The sequence below is a fragment of the Gekko japonicus genome, unplaced genomic scaffold (assembly GCF_001447785.1).
Source record: "Gekko japonicus isolate JY-2015 unplaced genomic scaffold, Gekko_japonicus_V1.1 scaffold66, whole genome shotgun sequence".
Classification (NCBI taxonomy): domain Eukaryota; kingdom Metazoa; phylum Chordata; class Lepidosauria; order Squamata; family Gekkonidae; genus Gekko; species Gekko japonicus.
In genome coordinates, this window is record NW_015163605.1 from 2,194,514 (window position 1) to 2,214,663 (window position 20,150).

General features: G+C 43.5%; 1 protein-coding gene across 1 annotated transcript in view; it reads right to left on the minus strand.

The window, feature by feature from the left end:
- MYO3B (myosin IIIB) overlaps positions 1 to 20,150 on the minus strand; it is a 426,227-nt gene that overhangs the window by 348,249 nt on the left and 57,828 nt on the right. The window contains 1 exon segment of the mRNA XM_015407261.1: positions 7,350 to 7,495. Within this exon segment, the coding sequence (XP_015262747.1) occupies positions 7,350 to 7,495 (146 nt within the window).

Here is a 20,150-nt window from a genome sequence, read left to right on the forward strand (position 1 = left end):
GGGAGGGGGGCTGGAAATGGACCCGGAGAAGGTTAAAGCTGTTCTGGACTGGGATCCCCCTAGGACCCGTCGCCAACTTCAAGGGTTCTTAGGGTTCGCCAATTTTTACAGATTCTTTATCAAAGGGTTCGCTCAGATTGCCTTGCCTCTCACTGACTTGTTAAAAACTAAAGGGAAGGGTTTTGACGCTACTAAACCCGGGGGGCCCCTTAAATGGTCTCCGGAATGCGACAAAGCTTTTTGAAACTGAAAACGATGTTTACGTCTGAGCCAGTCCTAGCTCACCCTGATGAGTCCAAAAAATTCATTGTGCAAACGGATGCTTCTGATGTGGCTATGGGGGCGGCGATCCTCCAGCAGGGTGAGGATGGCCAGCTGCACCCTCTGGCTTATGTGTCCCGTAAATTTACTGATGCTGAACGGCACTGGTCCATTTGGGAAAAGGAAGCGTCGGCCATAAAATTGGCGCTGTCGACATGGCGTCATTGGTTAGAAGGGGCTAGGGTTCCTTTCGAAGTTTGGACTGATCACAAGAACCTAGAGACTTTAAAGTCCCCTCGGATGCTTAATGCTAAACAACTCCGGTGGGCTGACTTCTTTGCTAAGTTCCAGTTCACGCTCCATCATTTTCCCGGGTCTTCCAACTCGCTGGCTGATGCTTTGTCACGCCTCCCTCAGCACGACAGCCAATCGGAGGTAGTTATTGACTCTGTTTTCACTCCAAAGCAACTGGGAGGGGTGGTGGTTACGCGCGCTCAGGCTAGGAAGCTTCCCGCGCCTCTGAATTCTTCGGTGGGCGCAAGTCCACCCCCCCCTTAAGGGGGATTGGAAAGCTAAATACCGTTCTGCCTTCTCCAGTGAGGATGAGACTGTGATTCGTGCCTTTCCTGACTGTGCCTTTCCTGACTTGTTGCCTATGCCTTCTATGTGTCGGCCTCTAAGACTCACTGGGCCCACCCACTGACAATTCATATATGCCCCTAGGTTCACCAGATGGTACCCCAGGCTCAACGGCACTACTCATTTTTGGGACTGTCCTTATTTTTATCTGTCAATATGCCCTCTGGAAGCTGTTTGGGTGCAAAACTATGAATCGGCTACAGCTACTACTGGAGGATACCCGGAATGAAATAAACTCAGGTTATTGAAAACAAGTATGCCATATCACAGCGAAGCCCTGCATTATGTCTTGTGAGTAGCATTTACAACCCCTCTAGGAACCAGATCACTCCAGTTGGCTAAAATGACCGTACAGAATTAATGAAGTCAAAATAATGTGAACAGAGAATGCTTTGCAAAAATGAGTCAAGTACAGCAAATCAATACTTCATAATGTTCACTATCCTTTTTTCTGAACTCTTATTTTCAGATTAAAAGAAACGCTGTTCACCTCTACTCTGGATTTGTGAAATGAAAGCAGAATGCTCTGTGAATTTCAGAACAACCCTCATTTGGGTGTTACATTCAAATAATTGAGGCTTGGCAAATAGATCACACATGTTTAAATCAATACACTATGTTCCTGGATCCTGTACCTTACTATCATCCAACAGTTTTTGGAACAGGAGGCATAGGAGTCACAAAATAAGTGCTTCCGCCTGTGCTAAATTCAATATTTTGACCTACATGAGATTCATCAGCCATGCCCAATATGGCCTCCCTTTATAAATTAAAGAAAATTCAAAGGACAATAGTACTTAAATTAGTTCCTTCATTTTTATGCATTTGTAGTTACATAAACAGCATTTTGTTTTTAGCTACTGCGTCCCATAAATGATGAACCAGTGAAAGCTTGGAGGAACTGATTGCCCAGTTACTCAGGATGCAACAGAAGGGAATTTCCAGTGGAGTAGCCATTTTAGTCTGTTCCAGAAAAACAACAACACTCAAGTTGCACCCTAGACTAACATTTATTGTGGCATAAATTCATTGGACTAGAGAAGGGGTGTCAAACATAAGGCCCGGGGGCTGGAACCGGCCCATCCAGAGCTCTTACGTGGCCTGTGAGCAACTGGTGCAAGGGAAGGAGCAGAAGACAGCTCAGGGAGGGGAGTGGGTGGAGCCACTCCGATTGTGGCTTCAGCACAGCAGAACAACCTCATCTGCATCAGTCAACAAATACAAATACAAAACCTTTATTGGCATAAAATATCAAATACACATGCAGCATAGAGCCTCAAGATAGGCTGGAGGGGTATCACATTCCGAATTGCCTTAATATGAGCCTCTCCTCCTAGATACCTCATAAAAGAACTTTGCTACAGGTTCCAGAATTTCTATATTATGCGAAGACAATAAAGAACTAATTTTATGCTCATCGGATTGGCCCAAAAGGGGGTCCAACACAGGTTCAATATAAACAACACGGATGTCATTAGTGGAATTTACAGTACAATAGCACATGTCCAATGGATTCAATTTCCCCCATCCCACAGGGGCACATTCTATCTTTATAGGGAATTATCTTGAACCTTCCCAATAGAACAGCTGAGGGAAGGATGTCGATCCGCGCTAGCATGAAAGCCCTACGAAGATGGGGCTGAATCAGTCTTGCCAGGTATCCTGAGGAAATGTGGCTAAAAGAAAGTCCCATACTCAAGGGAGAGCAATGTCTGTGCGCAAGTCTTCTCAGATCTTATCTGCATCAGTCAAGTGGCGTGGGAGTGTCTGCCCAGTGCTGCACCGCTGGCTTTCCAGTCTGCCCATAAGAGTTTTCCTCTGCACCCCCTTCCAGTCCATAGGGCCTTCTAGTGAGGAGACACCAACTTGGAGCTTACGAGCTGCTGTCCTTTATACAGTTTTATGGCACGCATGGACCAAGCTCGACAAAGTGGCATTTATGTCAGATCCAGCCCTTGTTAGAAAATGAGATCAACACCTCTGGACTAGACCATACCTCATCAGATGCATGGAATGTTATTCCCAGTTAGCATATACATAGTTATAGAGGGGTAAACTATAAATAGTGAGACCAAATGGCTGTGAACCACAAAATTCAAAGTCAGTGACTTCTCTATGCAAAGGTCCAAGCACACAACCATTCTCAACAACAGAAACTGACCATAAAATAATCATCCTACAACATTGGTTGTGAAAGAAGAAACCATTATCTCAACTGAGGCCTAAGCAAAGGCCCCGGTCACACGGGCCGGATATCGCGGGGAGGAGGCGTGGCTAATTGCCCTGGCGCAGTTTGATCCGTGATTATGCAATCAGATGCGCTGGCAGCACACCACGGGTCCTTCCCTCAGCGCCGGCGGGTAAACGAGGGACCGGAGGGGAATGCTGCGTGCCGGCGCGATCACACCACGGCCGTCTGGAGGCAGCCCGTGGCAAACGTTTACTAGTACCTTGGAGGTACTAGTTTTTTAACACGCATTGTTGGTGGTAAGCCACAGGTGTGCTCCACTTCCCAGATGTTGGAGTGTGATCGCGCCCGGATAATCCGCCCACCATCCGTGTCTCTCTCCCATGGCAACTTTGTCATGTGACCGGGGCCAAAGTGAATCAAACTTGCTGACAAGTTCTAATTCAAAACGTTCTCCATGGAGTCTCCCTTTGAAATTCCTTGGCTGAGGTATAATGAGGTCAGCAGCAGAGTTTCCTAGGAGACTGGAAAATTCTCCCACTCATTTTTTGACTGTTGCCATTTTTTATGAGAGATCTGATCTTTTCCCTCCATTCTTGAGGCTACACAAATGTTTGGTGTACTGAGTTTTAGAAACCTTTCTTGGCATCAAATGGAAAGATACCAGAATTGGTTATACACAATAACGTATAGTTGGTCCTTCGGCTGTGAAAATAATTGTGTTAGCATTCCCAGGTTTCCAGATAATTTTGCTAGAAGAAACCAGTCACCTGTCTAACAGGAAGCAGTTTTGCTTTCAGCTGAGCCTTCAGCAGTACAACTAACTTTGCACAGACAGCACTGCTTGGCTGTTTTCTCTTAAAAATAGACGGTGAGGTAAATATGGATATATAAACTTCATGATGTAACCCAAGTAAGCCGTTCAATGCTACAAGCTGTTCAATGCTACAAAATAATATTTTCTGTTTTGCATATATCACTATATTGGTCCCTTTCATGATCCCATTAATTCCTTAATTATAATGATGTTTCCTACAGGAACTGAACTGTAGCCTTTGTTTACCCACAGACCTCCTACATATAGCCTTTGTTTACACACAGACCTCCTACCTATAGCTAAAGCCAGCACAGCAGATTCAGGAATAAGTTGGAAAAAGACTGGAAAGGTTAAGATTCCTAATGTTCTCTTTAGAAGACACCCCTCCCTTTTTTGATATTTCCCACTTCCAACCATCAAAGGAATCTGGACAGAGGACTAACTGGCATAGAGGTAAATGGTTATCTCTAGATCCCCCCCGGCGGAAGCGAGCGAGCGGCGGCGGCGAGCGGGCGCAACCAGAGGAGCGATCCCTGGTGGCTAGAAAGCAGAACATCGAGTGACCGCTGCCGAGGAGAAGGCCATGATGACGTCAAGAGCCAGCACAGCGGAGCCGGAAAGGATGCAGCTGAAACCGGAAGGAGACGGGAGTCGCGCGCCTCGAGAGAGGAAGGTTGCCGCCAGACGCCGAGGAGGGCCCCCCGCCTGAGGAACCGCCGGAACCAACAGGACCAACTACCAACCACCGCCATAGGGGTGCCGGTAGGTTTCCCTGCCCCTTACAAATATATGTGGCCATAGTTAGGGTAGTAAAATGGTGACTAGCACCGAATTGTAAGCCGCTCATAGACCCCCTGACAAGGGGTTCGAGCGGGATATAAAGTTGAATGTATAAATAAATAAATAAATAAAATAAATTATGCTGCACAGAAGCTGATTCTGATTTAATAGCCTACTTACACTCCTTCTGAGGGTACTCAGTTTCTGTATACTTAGTTCTCCTGAAATCAGAGGGCAGAATCTAAAAAAGGTGCACAAAAATGGCCTCCCTTAACATTCCATGCTTCATCCTGGATATACTGTTGCACTGATAGGCTGCCAAAGGAGAGTCCATTTCTGGCTCAGCATAGATTTTCTGTTTTACTTAGAAGTAGGAGAGACACAAACTATTATAGTGGTGGATAAAAGGCAGGTAGAGGTTGCTAGGCAACTGCCAATACATTTCAGCTACTGCTTCCTAATAATCCAGGAGCAGTAAGTGAATGTATTGTATGTTTTTCTCTTTTTCCCTCCCTACCCCTTACTTCCCTTCTGACAGAACTAGAATGGGGATGGAATGCAGAGGTTTCGAGTATCTGCTTGGAAGGGCCAGCAAGCTTGTTTTGTCAGGGTTGGGGCATTTGACTGCTGCAAAGCCTTTACACTGGCCAACCTTGAGGGCAATGGCATTTTGAAAGCCCCAGAAAATGAATGCCCATATTCAGTGTTCAAGCCACAAATCTCTCCAAAAAATGGAGAGAGAGAAAGAAAAGAAACATTCTCTTTTGGCATCTAGCACACTGCAAATGTGCCCACATCATGCCCTAGCATTACTGGAATCCTTTGGTAAGAACAGGATTCTCTTATGCACTCTTAACGGATGCTGTCATATACCACGTCAGTAAGATCACACTCTGTCAGCTGGGTTAACCTAGCTATTATAAGTAATATCCATTCAAAATCACCAGCACACTAGCAGAATCTCCAGAAACGTGTTAAAAGAGTGGAAAACAGGCACAATTGTATCACTCGTTAACCAATACATGTATATAAAAATATTGTATTGTACTCTATTATACCAAACTGCCATCCAGTCTCAATGGTCTTTGATCACTTCTTGTTGGTAGTTACTTCCACTGGCATTTGAAATTGATGGAGAAATCCACTGTGTTGGATTCCGCCCAATGTTTTGCACAGTCTTGATCATTTTCTCCCCCTTATTACAGCCCCCATTCCACATAGCTTTTGTCCATAAAGATCTTGTGACTCTCCCCTCCCCTTTACACCTGAAGAAAAACAAGATGGATCCAATCCATTATCATTTTCTTGAGTCATTTAGTAGCTACTACATTCTTTGTAAGTAACTAGTAGTGACATTTACAAGATGTGAAGTCTCCGCCACATACAATGAGACACTATTAAATAGTTCACTTCATATATTAATTGTTTTGTCCCACAGGGGTAGGAACCTTCCTCTGACTCACTCTTTTAGTCATCCATGCCTATAATGGATCTGTGGGCAAAAGTATATATATATCATAGCAGGAAAGGCAAAAAAATCTACTTCTTATATTCCATGTAACTTCCCATTACATGCTGATATTTTACATGACTGTGTCATGATTGTCATCCTTTAAAGCTGTTTACAGCTTCGTCTTAAAAAATTTAGGAATGTGAGTTTGGGAATTGAAAACCTTCATTGCTCTTTTAACTGCTGCTGCACTTTTTGCACATGTGCAGAAGCCCCCCCCCACCCCTAAAAAGATATAAATGGATGCTTTAAGTTTGAATAATTTTTAGAGTGGTAGCAGTTCATGTCTGGGTTGTGTAAAAGGGATAATATGATGCAGAATGTTGTAGAGCCTCATCTGCATATAAATAGACCTAATCAGAAATGCAAATAGCAATCAGGGAAAAAATTTTTTAAGAAAAAGGCCTCATAATACTTGTGCGATAACAAAAGGTCAAATACTTGTATTGTCTACATTTTTATATTGCTAATAGCCAGTAGCTATGCTTTCCTTTGCAAAATGGGATACAGGCGGTGCAGACGAGCGCCAACTGGCAATCGCTCTTGGACAAACATTTGAGAGATGTTTTACCCTTGTTCTTACAACTGTCCTATCATTAATTCACAGTTTGTAACATCTTTACAATCTTGTCTTCTCCAGGCAGGTGAGAATAAACAGAACCCCCAACCATCCTTACATGAAATCAAACGCTCCTTTAAAACCTGTGTACTGAGAGAGATTATACTGTTTTCTACCTGTAAATAAGAAGCCGAATGGATACACTTATAGGATTTATACTCTCTGCACAATAAACCAAATGTTGTAACCCCATAGAAATAACCTTTACATAGTATTATATTAAGATAACGGTCTTTGCAGATACAAATAAGGCCCAATATGAGCTGATCTTACAAATTCTATGGGGTATATTTCCAAATCTCAGGTGATGGGGAGAGAATTATATTACAAATTTAGAATGTTCTTATTCTTGTTAGATCTCTTTTTTATCTGTAAATCAGGGCAAAGAATCTTCTTAGTGGAAGCATTTCTTTGTACATTCCAGTTAGCATGTCTTACAATGCAATGTAAATATACGAAGTATTTGCACTATTGAAATACTGCTTTCTGCATGAATAACAATCTAGTAAGCCAAGAGAGCCACCTAGTGCCATACCTTGGAATTTTAAAAAGTGTTTTCACGGGATGCATGTCGAATAAGGGTGGATCTCCATCACCCAATTCAATGGCCGTGATCCCAAGGGACCATACATCACACCGAGCATCATAGGAGTAATCATACTGTTGTTCACATGCAATGACCTACAAGATGAAAGCAAAGAAGACATCACATTAACCTTCTTCAGAATCAGCAATTCCACATTGTCCAAGCAGGATATCCGAAGACATTATGACTTGGTTACCAATTCAGGTTTGGCTCGAGGCCTGATTATTCTGCCACTCATACACCTACCTCTCACCCCTATTTTTTGCAACAATACAGTTGCAGCTGATAATTGCCACTCTGATTGGCTTGTTAATGCAAAGATTCACAAAGAAATCCCTCAAGCTGCCTTTTAAGTTGCTCCCAAAATTAACAAACATTTTAGGAGCAATCTCTACCACAACTACTTTTACTTATTTTTTTAAAAAGACTATATTGCTTTTAATCCCTGTTCCTGTTTTTCAAGTTGTAAGAGAAAAAAGAACATGTGCACCAAAATGGAAGGAGTGTTTCCCCCTTCCATTTTGCTTCCAAAACCCCAATACCTCTCGGCCGATAGATGGCAATATTTATGCTGTTCGCATCTTACTGTTGACACAATGAGTCCACGTCAATCTATACTGGGAAGAATGTCGGTTTATCACTCACAAGCTGGTGTATGAAAGAAACCATGAATTCAGGTCTGAAGCCATAGTTCATTCGAGAAAGAAATCTTATTTAAAATCAAAACATGAACAGAGTCACACCCTTCTAAGCCCATTAATTTCAATTGCTTTAGAAGGTGAAAGGTGAATATTAGGTGAAAAAATACACAACCAAATAAATTAGAAGGGCCTAACTCTTTTTAGGATTATACTGTTAAATTGTAGGACATTCAGGTTCAACTCTCCAGTTGGCTATATAGGTCATGAATGCTAGCAGGTACTATAACTTTGTTCAAGGATGAGCCATCAGGTTTTTATTTATTAATTTATTCAGACATTTATAAGCCATGATCTCTGCAAGCAAACAAAACCAGAGTTTAAGTACCATACAAATAAACAGACTAAAACTGACCAATGCCCTAAATTCCCAAGGGGAAACAAAACCTTTTTTTTTACAATAATTAAAACAACAAATAAAACACAGGCAGAATATTAGGTGAAAAAATTAACAACCCAACAAATCCAGCCATTTAGACAAGGTCTTCTCTTTGCACTGAAAAGTCACAGTCCATGTAATTCCCATGACACTGGGAGTAAACTTACATGTGGTCAGAAATCGCTATGGGGGATTATGAGAAAAATCCATAACCATTGATGCCTTTGGCTGACAGATTGTGGGATCCAACTGCTAGTGAGGATGGCTGGCTATAGCCATGACCAGTGTTCCCTCTAAGTTGAGTTAGTGTGAGCTAGCTCACAGTTTTTTAGCCCTCAGCTCACACATTTTTGTCTTAGCTCAGGAAGAATGGCTCCAGAGCAGACTAATTTATGCTGTAGTCAAATTGCTTGCTCACAACTTTAGTGCCAGTAGCTCACAAAGTAGAATTGTTGCTCACAAGACTCCACAGCTTAGAGGGAGCACTGGGCCTGACCAGATTTGTTCAAGGGAAGTGATGGAAAGAACACAAAAGCCAACACCTTCAAGAGATTTCGTATCTAGTATTAATGAGGCTAACTTGGCTACAAAAAGCCAAATTTTACCTCAGATCCTGCCTTTCCACGTTTAGCTTTAAAACCCAGTGTTCTAGGGTCAAAATACGCATACAGCATTTACAAATCTACATTGTTCTGCTCCCACTCAAAATAATATCAAACTTAAATGGACCAATGACTGACTGTGAGGAGAAATCAGAAATCAGAAATTCAGATCATGAACTGAGAAAGATGCCCAAATGTAGATCTTTTAAAGATTTCCCACTGTGCTTTCAGTGATGAAGCTATCGTTTCCAACACCTCTCCCCCTTTAGCCTCAGCATATACAGTACATCCATTTAAAAAAACATAGCTGCGGGCATACAATGTGTAACGTGGAGTGATTATGACCACAGAGCTCGACTAGCTGGAGACCTGCACCGTATAATTAGCACAGTTGACCTACCAAGCTGGAAGAAATCAGAGGTTTAAAGGTTTGGATCTCCTGGGGAAAGTTCAGGCATTCACGTGGCTGATGTTACTACCTCAAGAACTTATGAGGTATGCCAGTGCTATGCTGAAAGCAGAGTTCAGTGTTTAGGGGGTAGGGGGAACAGAAACCTTGAATGTGGCACAGAAGAATAACCCTGGCTCCAAGAAGAGTAAAATGGCTAGCCAAGTTAAACAAATAAAAGGCACCATCTGAATTTCTTCCTCGGGTTTCTTTAATTGTATTTAATGTAATAATGGCAATAATACTGTATGTCTTGTACAATTAACACAGGACTTTTATACATTCTACAGATATCACTGGTAGACAAGGGGGGATATGTTAGGATTTCTAACTCATGCTACATGGATTATGATAGCTTGCAGTGCCAGAGGATTTGATCTAACAGGCTAGATAAAACTACCTATTTGTGTTTAATTCAGTAAATTCACATTAGAGGGAAGGGCATTCAAGTAGGAGATAAGAATGAGTGGAAAATCTTCAGCTGCCTACTAACCAACTCTCTCTCTCTCTCTCTCTCTCTCTCTCTCTCTCTCTCTCTCTCTCTCTCTCTCTCACAAACACACACACACACACACACACACACACACACACTACTTCACAGCTACTTGAATATACATTACATGTCCTGTGTTGGATTGCAGGAAAGGAACCCAACATAAAACACAATTATTATGGGACTGGACTAAAGTATATTACCAATCGTTGAAGCTGTCTAAGTGTAGTACAAATTAATATCCAGTCAAAAATAGAAGATTGAAGTCAAAATGAGGAGGAAGTTCTTGTATTTTATTGCAATGAAATACAGAAAACAGTTAGGCCAAAGACCCATCAAAACTGACTGCTTTCTGAGCCCAATCAGGAAATACATGAAGTTAAATACTTAAAATGACATCATCATATCATCATCATCATGGGAATAATATTTAAAAGGCATAATTGGTTACAAAAACCTAAACAACATTTACATAAAAAGCCCCTTATTGGTCAAATGTAAGAAAGGTGTGCCTATGCAATAGCGTCACATATTTACTTGACATAACCTAAGTCTCACCCAAACAAAAGTGTTTTTCTCTGATACCAAGGAAAAGATCCATTGTGATCCAGACACTATGCAGTTATAATCTAAACAATTAGAACCATGAACCTTATACCTACGTTTGTGCTAACAGCAGCTGGAAAAGTCCCCTTGGCAGAAAAGACAAGAGGCCTTCTATATACCAGGCCATCATATTCCAATAAAAAGTTAGATCTCTAATAAATCTATTAAATCTATATAGTCCCATCTCTACTACATAAGTAAAACATACACAGGAGGAGGGTGGGCTCTGATTTGGAAAAAGTCTAAAGCCTCCACACAGTAACCAATCTTGCAGCTCTTCCTTTCAAACAAAAACATTTAAATAAATGAATCTTCTGATGTTTAATTACAGGAAGGTCAAACTTGAGAGGCCATTATGGTCAGCTTTCCTCCCCAAGGGCTGAGGACAGACTGGCAGTATGAAGCGCGAGGGAGGCGGGGCAAAAAGACCCAGACCAAATTGTGCCGGGGATTCCTGGTCGCACTGCATCTACTGATGCGGGAACATACCGGGGAGGAGGCGCAAGGGAGCGTTCGCACTGTTGGCCCACCCCTTGCACTGTTGGCCCACTGTAAGCAGCTTTTTTTCACTCCGGCGACATGCGCCTATGCACACAGGCGCAGCACCGCAGCTTGTTTGCGGCTTTTAGCATGCACACTTCTGGGAAGCGGGATCAACGCGCTCTCCAGGGTTTGCTACTGCTTTCACCTGGTACTTTTAAAACTTGTATCGTTATAGGATGGGTTGAGTACGGCTGGGGAACACCAGACAGCTGTGGCTTTGTGAACCGGCCCCTTTAATCCATTTGTGAAACGTGCCTATATCGGGTCAAACTGCCAGTCTGAACCAGAGGTCGATTCGGGGGGAGGGATCGCGTGGGATTGCAGTTCCCCCGGGTGAGGTGTAGGGGGCGGGGCACATGACGAAGCCCCGCCCCCTTCTTCCGGCCACCCCCTGCTTCCAGCCTCATTCTGTTGCAGAAGGAGGAAGAAGCAGGAGGGTGAGTTGGCGTCCTCCCCCTCTGCCCGGCCGAGGCCACTCCACGTGGCCTCCACAAGGACTCCCAGCCCCATCCAGGAGCTTCCCCGAGGTAGCTGTGTTAGTCTGTTACTGCAAAATAGTCCAAGAGTTCAAATAGCACCTTTAAGACTAACAAATAGCACCTTTAAGACTAACCTTTAAGACTAAGACTAACTGAGTGGTGGGTGTGGCCTTATGACACACTTCCGGCGATGTCAGGGGGTGTGGCATATGCTATGCTAATGAGTCATGCTAATGAGTTCCCCTAGCTCTTTTTCTACGAAACGACCCCTGGTCTGAACTCAGCCAAGGTGTGGTAGTTCCCATAATAACATGAGAATTCACAGTTCACAAATCCATCCTCTTCTCAGATTCACAAAGTTAATGCCCTGCCATAATATTTAATATGGATTTGCAATTTGAATAGAAAAGCACCACCCAAACTATTTAAGACTGTCCTGGTATCTTATGAAGACTGCATACCTGAGGTCTCCAGATCAGGACCTGGAACATCTTTTTCCTCTCCTCTCCTCTCTCCTCTTTGTTTGTTTGTCTATCTGTTTTTACATCCAGTGTGATAAATAGTCATAGGGGACTCTAAAGCTTGCACAGTGTCCTTTGGTTGCTCCTAATAAAAGGTGTCTATGTGGATTTTGGTTTTGTGTTTGTTGTGTTTTACTTTGAACCAACACAGCTGCATGCATGTCTATTTGGATGTACCATAACCAGCCACCTAAGAGGATTCTTCAGCTGGAGGAAGACTAACTGGGAAGAGATTATGCTGATGGAATTCTTTGCCCCTATCACTACATAATATTACCCAGTTTAATTTCCACTGACATTACTTAATAGAGCATTATCTAAACTTAGCTCTGATTAGATAGTCACATTGATATTTTCTAGACCAGAACTGGAAGATATTCTAATTCAGCAGCTGTGTATTTGGCACCAAAAACATGACTCTCCTCTTAGGAGGCCTCATAAACATCCTTGTCTTGTGTAAATTAACCTTGCTGCTGAGCTTTCCTTTTTTGGTCCAGTATGAACTTATTGATAGTTATTTCATTGTAAGATGTAACACTGTAACATGTGTCTATCTGTACCTCAGATCGTTTGACCTCTGAAGAAGGCCCTCAAAGGGTGGAAATGCATTAGGTCACTTGTGTTGAGGTCACTTGTACTTTGTAACAAGGCTTTCATTGGGCCCCTATATGTTTTTAACTATCTTTCTAATAAATACATGTATTTTTGTATATAATAAGTATATACTAGGTTTGTAATACTGTACCTTTATCAGACTTCTTTCTTAACGTTGTGGTTCTTGATTCCAGGTATTGGGTCAAATTTGTTTTCCCCTCCCTGTGTCTTACTACTCAATATTGATTTCTTAAAGCCCCTGCCTTCCCCTGGAATGTCTTCTGATACCATTGTTGTTGTTCAGTCGCACAATCGAGTCCGACTCTTCGCGACCCCATGGACTAGATCCCGCCAGGCCCTCCTGTCTCCCGCTGTCCTCTGAAGTTGGCTCAATTTCATGTTCGTTGCGTCGATGACACTGTCCAACCATCTCATCCTTTGCCGTCCCCGTCTTCTTTGACCTTCAATCTTTCCCAGCATCAGGGTCTTCTCCAGTGAGTGCTCCCTTCTCATTTGGTGGCCAAAGTATTTGAGCTTCAGTTTCATTATCTGGCCTTCCAGGGAACAGTCAGGGTTGATTTCTTTGAGGATTGACTGATTTGATCTCCTTGCAGTCCAAGGAACTCTCAAGAGTCTTCTCCAGCACCATAGTTCAAAAGAATCTATTCTTCGGCGCTCGGCCTTCCTTATAGTCCAACTCTCGCAGCCATACATGACTACTGGGAATACCATTGCTTGGACCATGCGGACTTTTGTTGGCAGGGTGATGTCTCTACTTTTTATCATGCTGTTGAGGTTCGCCATCGCTTTCCCCCAGCAATCTTAATTCCCGCTTGTGATTCATCCAGGCCAGCATTTCGCATGATGTACTCTGCATATATATTAAATAAGCAAGGTGACAATATACATCCTTGTCGTACTCCTTTTCCTATGCTAAACCAATCAGTTGTTCCATATCCGGTTCTAACTGTTGCTTCTTGACCCTTACACAGGTTTTTCAAGAGACATGTGAGGTGGTCTGGTACTCCTATCTCTTTAAGGACCTGCCATAGTTTGTTGTGATCCACACAGTCAAAGGCTTTAGCATAGTCAATGAAGCAGAAGTAGATACCATGCTGTGCTGTATTTCCTGTTGAAACCAAATGGTGGGCCCCATGGCTCAATTGCCATGCCATAAACGCACGTTCTTCACACTTCCATGCTGGGAGAGACCAGATGGCCTCTGCCAAACAAGCAAAGAGTCACATACGCTATGAGGCTTGGGGTTTGGGGGCCATGTGACTGCGGGCGTGGCTCCAGAACCCCAGCCTATCCCCAGTTGTCTCCATGACAACCAACAAATTGGACACACCCTTCCTGCTCGCAGTTGGCTGAATGGCCACAGCTGATTGTGACTAGATTGGGGTTTAATTGTCCGGTCCCTTGGAGGAGAGCTCTGTTCTGCGCTGTTCTGTTCTGTTTCTGCTATCTCTGCTGCTCTGTGTTCTGTTCACCTAAAATGCTGCCCTGCCATGTGGTCTGTTGGAGAACAAAGGACTCCCTTGTGCCTTAGAGCACATGAAGGCAAGGAGGAGATGTTCCTCCTCAAAACCCCTTGGGGATACCTGGACTATAACAATGGACAATCTTGGACTATGGATTCCTGAAGTTGGTAAATATGCTTCCTTACTGTGTAGTCAAGGTGAACTGCCTCAGGTTTCTTATTTTGAAATCCTTATTAGTCTAATTGCTAAGCTCTGACTGAATAAAATATTATCCTTGTTTCTAACCTGTCTTGATGTTGTAACTGGGTTCCAAGGCTAAACTCCTGTGCCTTCTGCTCACCATACAAGCTACCTCTGTGTAAGAATTAAGCGTGCATCTCTAGATAGAGGTGCTAATGTGTAAAAGCCACATGCCAACTGAGATTGTGGATCTCTAATCCCAGGTTGGAGGGGGAATATGTGGAGAGATCCTGGTGGCTATCGTTCTGAATCCAGAGAGGGCAGTCTACCTCGCTGGGTGGTTGTTAAATGTACTTAAAAAATATAGGTTCCTCCCTCATTCCTGGACAGGCTTGGGGGCAGAATCTATACAGTTTTCCCCTCCCTGTGTTTTACTACTCAGTCTATTGGAGACAGTCTGGGGTTCCTCACAAGGTACAAACATGTGGTCTTCAGATCAGTCCCTGAAACAGCTTCTTTTCTCCCCAACCTCACTTTTGTTTTGGGGCAATGGACCTCCTCAGGCCTCCCTGGGCCGCAGCGCTCCAGCGCGGGCCCCAGGAGGCCGGCGATGGGCCTCCTCAGGCCTCCCCTGGGCCGCAGCGCTCCAGCGCGGGCCCCAGAAGGCCGGCAATGGACCTCCTCAGGCCTCTCCCGGGTCGCAGCACTTTGGCGCGGGGAGCTGGGGGCGGGGCTTGCCGCCACCGCCATTTGTGCCAGCTCCTGGGCTGCGAGAACGGTGTTCCAGCATGCTCCAGCATGCTCCAGCCCCAAATTAACCCTGCTGATCACTCCAGTGTGCTCTCATAGCATCGGGATGGTCTGATCAGGCCATCCCGACTCCGTGCTGTTGTTTTTTTCCCCCTTCTCGGTATGTACATCATCACAAACTCCATAGGGAGACCTCAGTGTGGAGATGCGATTCATCGATTCCTTGTGTAAGCGCATCGGAAACAAACAGCAAAAAAAAACCAACTCACCCGTGGTTGCATCTGATCATGCAGTGGCTGGCTGTGCCCGCAGCTTCCAAGGACCGTGTGATCGCACAACTGTGGGCCAAATTTCTCTGGAGGAAATAGCCTCGCATCCCCCCGCCCGCTTTATCTCATGTGTGTGACCACCCCCCATGGGTACCTTAATTCACTGCACAGAGGAAATATTTGAAAACCATGGGGAGTCAGGCTAAAGGAGAGATGGACAGAGAACATGTCATGAAATGGTTAAATGCTAACATTTTGTTTTGTACCCAGCCAAAGGAGTTAAAATAACCACAATTTCTGGAAAATTATTCTTCATACAGTTGTCAAGTGCCCTTCTAGTGGTATAATGTCTCTATCTGCCTCTTGAATACAAAGTCATCCTAGAGTACCCATCGTGTCTTGGCTTTAACTGTCAATGGACACTTTTAACAAGGAGGGGAAATTGCTGTGGCGAACATTAGCATTATATCTAGCTTATTTAATTTCTTTATTCCCTTCCTGGAAACATCTGTTTCCAATAATGTCCATTGAAATTATATGAATCAACTATTTTAAGAGGGTGACTCAGAAGGAAGTCATAACCAATGTTGCTATACATGGGAAAATAAAGTCCCTCTCTCTCTTTTTCTTTTGAAATATTGAGCAATCATCATCATTCTAACTACATGGCAGCAAAATAGTACCTCTGAAGTTGTTGTTTTTTTTAAATACCATATGTAACGGAAACCTGTATGTGAATTTAAGATGGCCCCCACTTTTTCTTGAAGACACATGTGGGGGAAAAGACCAATATTTCTTTCCGATAAACAGGGTAGTGATTCCCCTGAGGTCACCTAATGAATTGGTGACTGAGGTAAGATTTGAGCAGGGGACATCCTGCCTATGCTCTGCTTACCACAAGACTCCTTGGGGGTTTTTTTCAAAAAAATGTGGAGAAATACTGTCTAATCTCATCTAAGCATGGTATGTTGTAAGAAGCACTACATCAGCAAAAGTGGCAATCAGTATTGATAAGGCACTCGGCTGTTGCTGCAGTGTGACTGAGGAAGGATGATTGAACCATCGAGGGAGAAGCAGAGTGTCTGATGCAAGGGTCTTGGTATGGCATGGAACACAAACAGGATGCTTGAGGGGCAGGGCTTTTTTTGTAGAAAAAGCCCAGCAAGAACTCATTAGCGTAATAGGCCATACCCAACAGCAGGAACTTATTAGCATATTAGGCCACACCCCTGACAGCACAGCTCATTGGCATATTAGGCCACACCCCCATGTTACCAGAAGTATGGTCATCCAGCCACACCCACCTTTTGCTTCTTATTCTCTTTACCTTGTTTGTTGTGAAAACCCATGGTTTTTTGCATGTTAGGCCACACACCCCTAATTGTAGCCAATCCGAATGAGTTTCTGCTGTTGGGTGTGGCCTATTATGCTAATGAGTTCCTGATGAGCGTGGCCAACTTGGGAGCCAGCCGGAACTCCATTCCTGTGCGTTCCTGCCCAAAAATAGCCCTGTTGAGGGGGCTTGTTTGGCTTTGCATGTGAGGGGCTGCACGAAAATCAGCAGCAGGAGGCTGTTTTCCTCCATTTTGGCAAAGAAAAGGTTAATATGAAAGACCATTCTTTCCTTTTCCTTTTCCATGAAATTGAGTCTGGCTCAGTGGCAAGTTAGGCCAAAAGTGAATGATAATTGACAAGGACAACTCCACGGACCCCAAAAGTGACCAGAAATCCTGTAAATTTATCTCTCTAGCCTCAACCTCTCCTCCCCTTCACCAGCAGCCCTGTGAGTGTAAAGTCCCATGAAGTCACAGCCGACTTATGTTGACCTTGTAGGGTTTTTAAGGCAAGAGGTGTTTGTAGGTGGTTTGCCATTGCCTGCCTCTGCATGACAACTGTAGACTTCCTAATTGGTCTCCCATCCAAATATTAACCATGGATGATCCTGCTTAGTTTCTGAGACTGGACAAGTTCAGACTAGCCATCCAGATCAGGGTAGCCACCCTGATGACTACAACACTATTCCTTATTCAAGCAAGTAAAATCAAACTGAAGAGTAAATTTAAAAATAGCTACAACAGCAGCATCAAGTAAAATGGGAATGGGCAAAAACAGGGTCTGCACACACTATTCTGTCTCCTCTTGTTGCTGCCACTGCACACACTCCATCCCCATTTTCTCTATCATGCCTGCACAAAGGCACAGATATGATGGCAATTTTGGACACCCCTCCCCCATCTGCTGTTGCCCAGAGCCCTTCCTTCCCCTTTCCTTACTGACTATAAACCAGGCCAAAGGTTTTCAAGCGGAGGCTGGACGACCATCTTTCGGGTATGTTAGGGCTATCTTTCAGTATACTCCTGCAGACTAGATGACCTGCAAGACCCCTTCCAACTAACATTCTATGATTCTATGATAGATAATTGCCAAGCACAGCTCCATGGCTCCGTAAGTGACCAGGGATCTGGTAAATTTGTCTCTCTAACCTCTCCCACTAACCTGTCCTTCCATCCTAATGTTATAGCACAAACTGGCAAGTAAAGGGAAAAGGCCCCTTTAAGAGGTTAAAGGAGGAGGGAATGATGGGCAGCAGCAAGCTGCCACAGTCAGCAGTCACATGCCATTCTGAAAGTGGAGCTTAGTCCCATCCTTCGCCCTCTAGTGGCTATCTGCAATCCTACAATTTCCCAACTGAGTCAGAGAAAATGAGGTTTCTACTATTTGGCACATATGGGAGGAAACCGGGTAGCCAGATGAGTCATGCCCATATTGGACATGATGCCATCTGGTCTAGGGTTGTCAACTGGCCATGGTGGAGTGATATCACGATGTCTATTCTAGTTGTACCCCAAAGTGACATCACAGGAAAAATCATAGAGATTTGGGGAACTCCTAGAGCATTGTACATCACTTCCAGGTACAACTGGAAGTGTCGTTGTGACATCACTTCCCACCCACCCACACCGACACACTTTTGCTCTTGCTGGAGTCAAGAGCGATGGTGGGGGCCGGGAGAATGCCTGCCATGGCTGGCCATCTGGTAAGCCTAGTCTGGATGCTCCTGATTACTGCAAGGGGCTTCCCACTGCTCAGGAAGGGGGGGGGAAATTGTGTGGAAACAGCCACAGAAACAACCTTATTATCAATGAACATTAAAATTATAATCTTATTTGTCCTTTATATGTTAGAGATAGAATAAATATGCAGTCTCTACAAATTCTTCCATTAAAGCAAAGAAGGTCTACATTTCTTTGTTAAATTCTTTCACTGTTCGGATAATGTGTACATGCACAATTATTTTCATATGCCTCTGAGGCATCAAATTTTTAAAAAAAAAATCTTATAAAATTGTCTTCTTTAAATTGTGTTACTTTCCTAAAATTTAGCAGACAGATACTCTTTCTGTTATTTCAATGCCCTTCAAAAACATAAGAAAATGTTTATCTATATGAGAAAAGCAAAAACTAATGTTAGCTAAGTAGGAGGCAAAGTAACCTAAAGCTATTAACCTGGAGCTGACCTTGTTCTCCAAGATGTGGGCCAATGAGTAGTGAACAGGAGATGCTGAAGGGGAGAGAAGGACAAAGGAGGCAAATGGGTTTTTAAGATTATGCTATATGCTGGGCAATGTTTACTTCCAATTAATTATAAAACATTAAGGCCCAGATTGCTATTTTCAGTTATACAGAGTTCTGCCAATTCTGCTGGGAGCTAGATTTTTCATTGGAACTTATTTAAAAGCATTTCCAATTACAAATGTCAGCCACGTACTATCGAAAAGTAATTTTAACTGCGAGTCCGAGATTACAAGCTATCATTTTAGATCTTTTTTTTTTTAAAAAAAACCCTGTTATGATTCGATAAGAAGGAGCCGCAGAGCTTCAAGCTGAAAGGCCTTATTCAACCAGATACTTCCACAACGTCATCGGAGATTATACCCTGTTTTACAACAAGAGCATTTTTAAAAGATTCTGTGAGTTTCATATTTTCTATTCATGCTGTTAAAGGGGGCAAAGGCATATTAAGAGGCATTCTTCAGATATGCTTTTAGTGTTCTGCCAACTTGTATATTGTTCTTACTTTATGCTCTGAAATAAATACTCTTTCTTCTCTCTGTTAACCTCCTAGGACGTTCTTGGTTTCTAACGAACTTTTTTCACAGAGACAGAAATGTACATATCTGCCATCAAGCCACAATTGACTTATGGCAACCCTTGCAAGGGGCTTCCAAGGCAAGTGAGAAGCAGGTGGTGTGCCATTGCTTTGGAAGGAACAGGGGAAAATGTGGGCAGAAAAGCCCCTTCTCAGACCTCCAAATTTCTGCAAAGAAAATGCTGGAGGAGCCAAGGGGTGAAAGGAGATGGCAGTATTGCAGGTAGATCTGCTTTGGGGAGGCTGGCCAGTTGGCTACTTCCGGTGAGCTCTTGTATTGCAAAGGTGGAAATCCATGGGGAACAGAGTGAGTCCCCCCTGTCCTGTGGCTGCCCCCTTTTCCTTCAAACTCTAAAGCAGAAAGGAAGGTGGAGTGTGTGTGTATGGCCACAGAGAGAGGAGTAGAAAAAACTATGAATTAAAAATAATATACCTTTTTTCTAACCAGGCTTCTTACTATTCACAGTGCTCAAAAAGTGGGGGTGAAAATGTGGCTTCTGTTTCTCTCCCCCCCCCCCCCCCACAAAACCACCTTTCCCAACACTTTTTTTACAC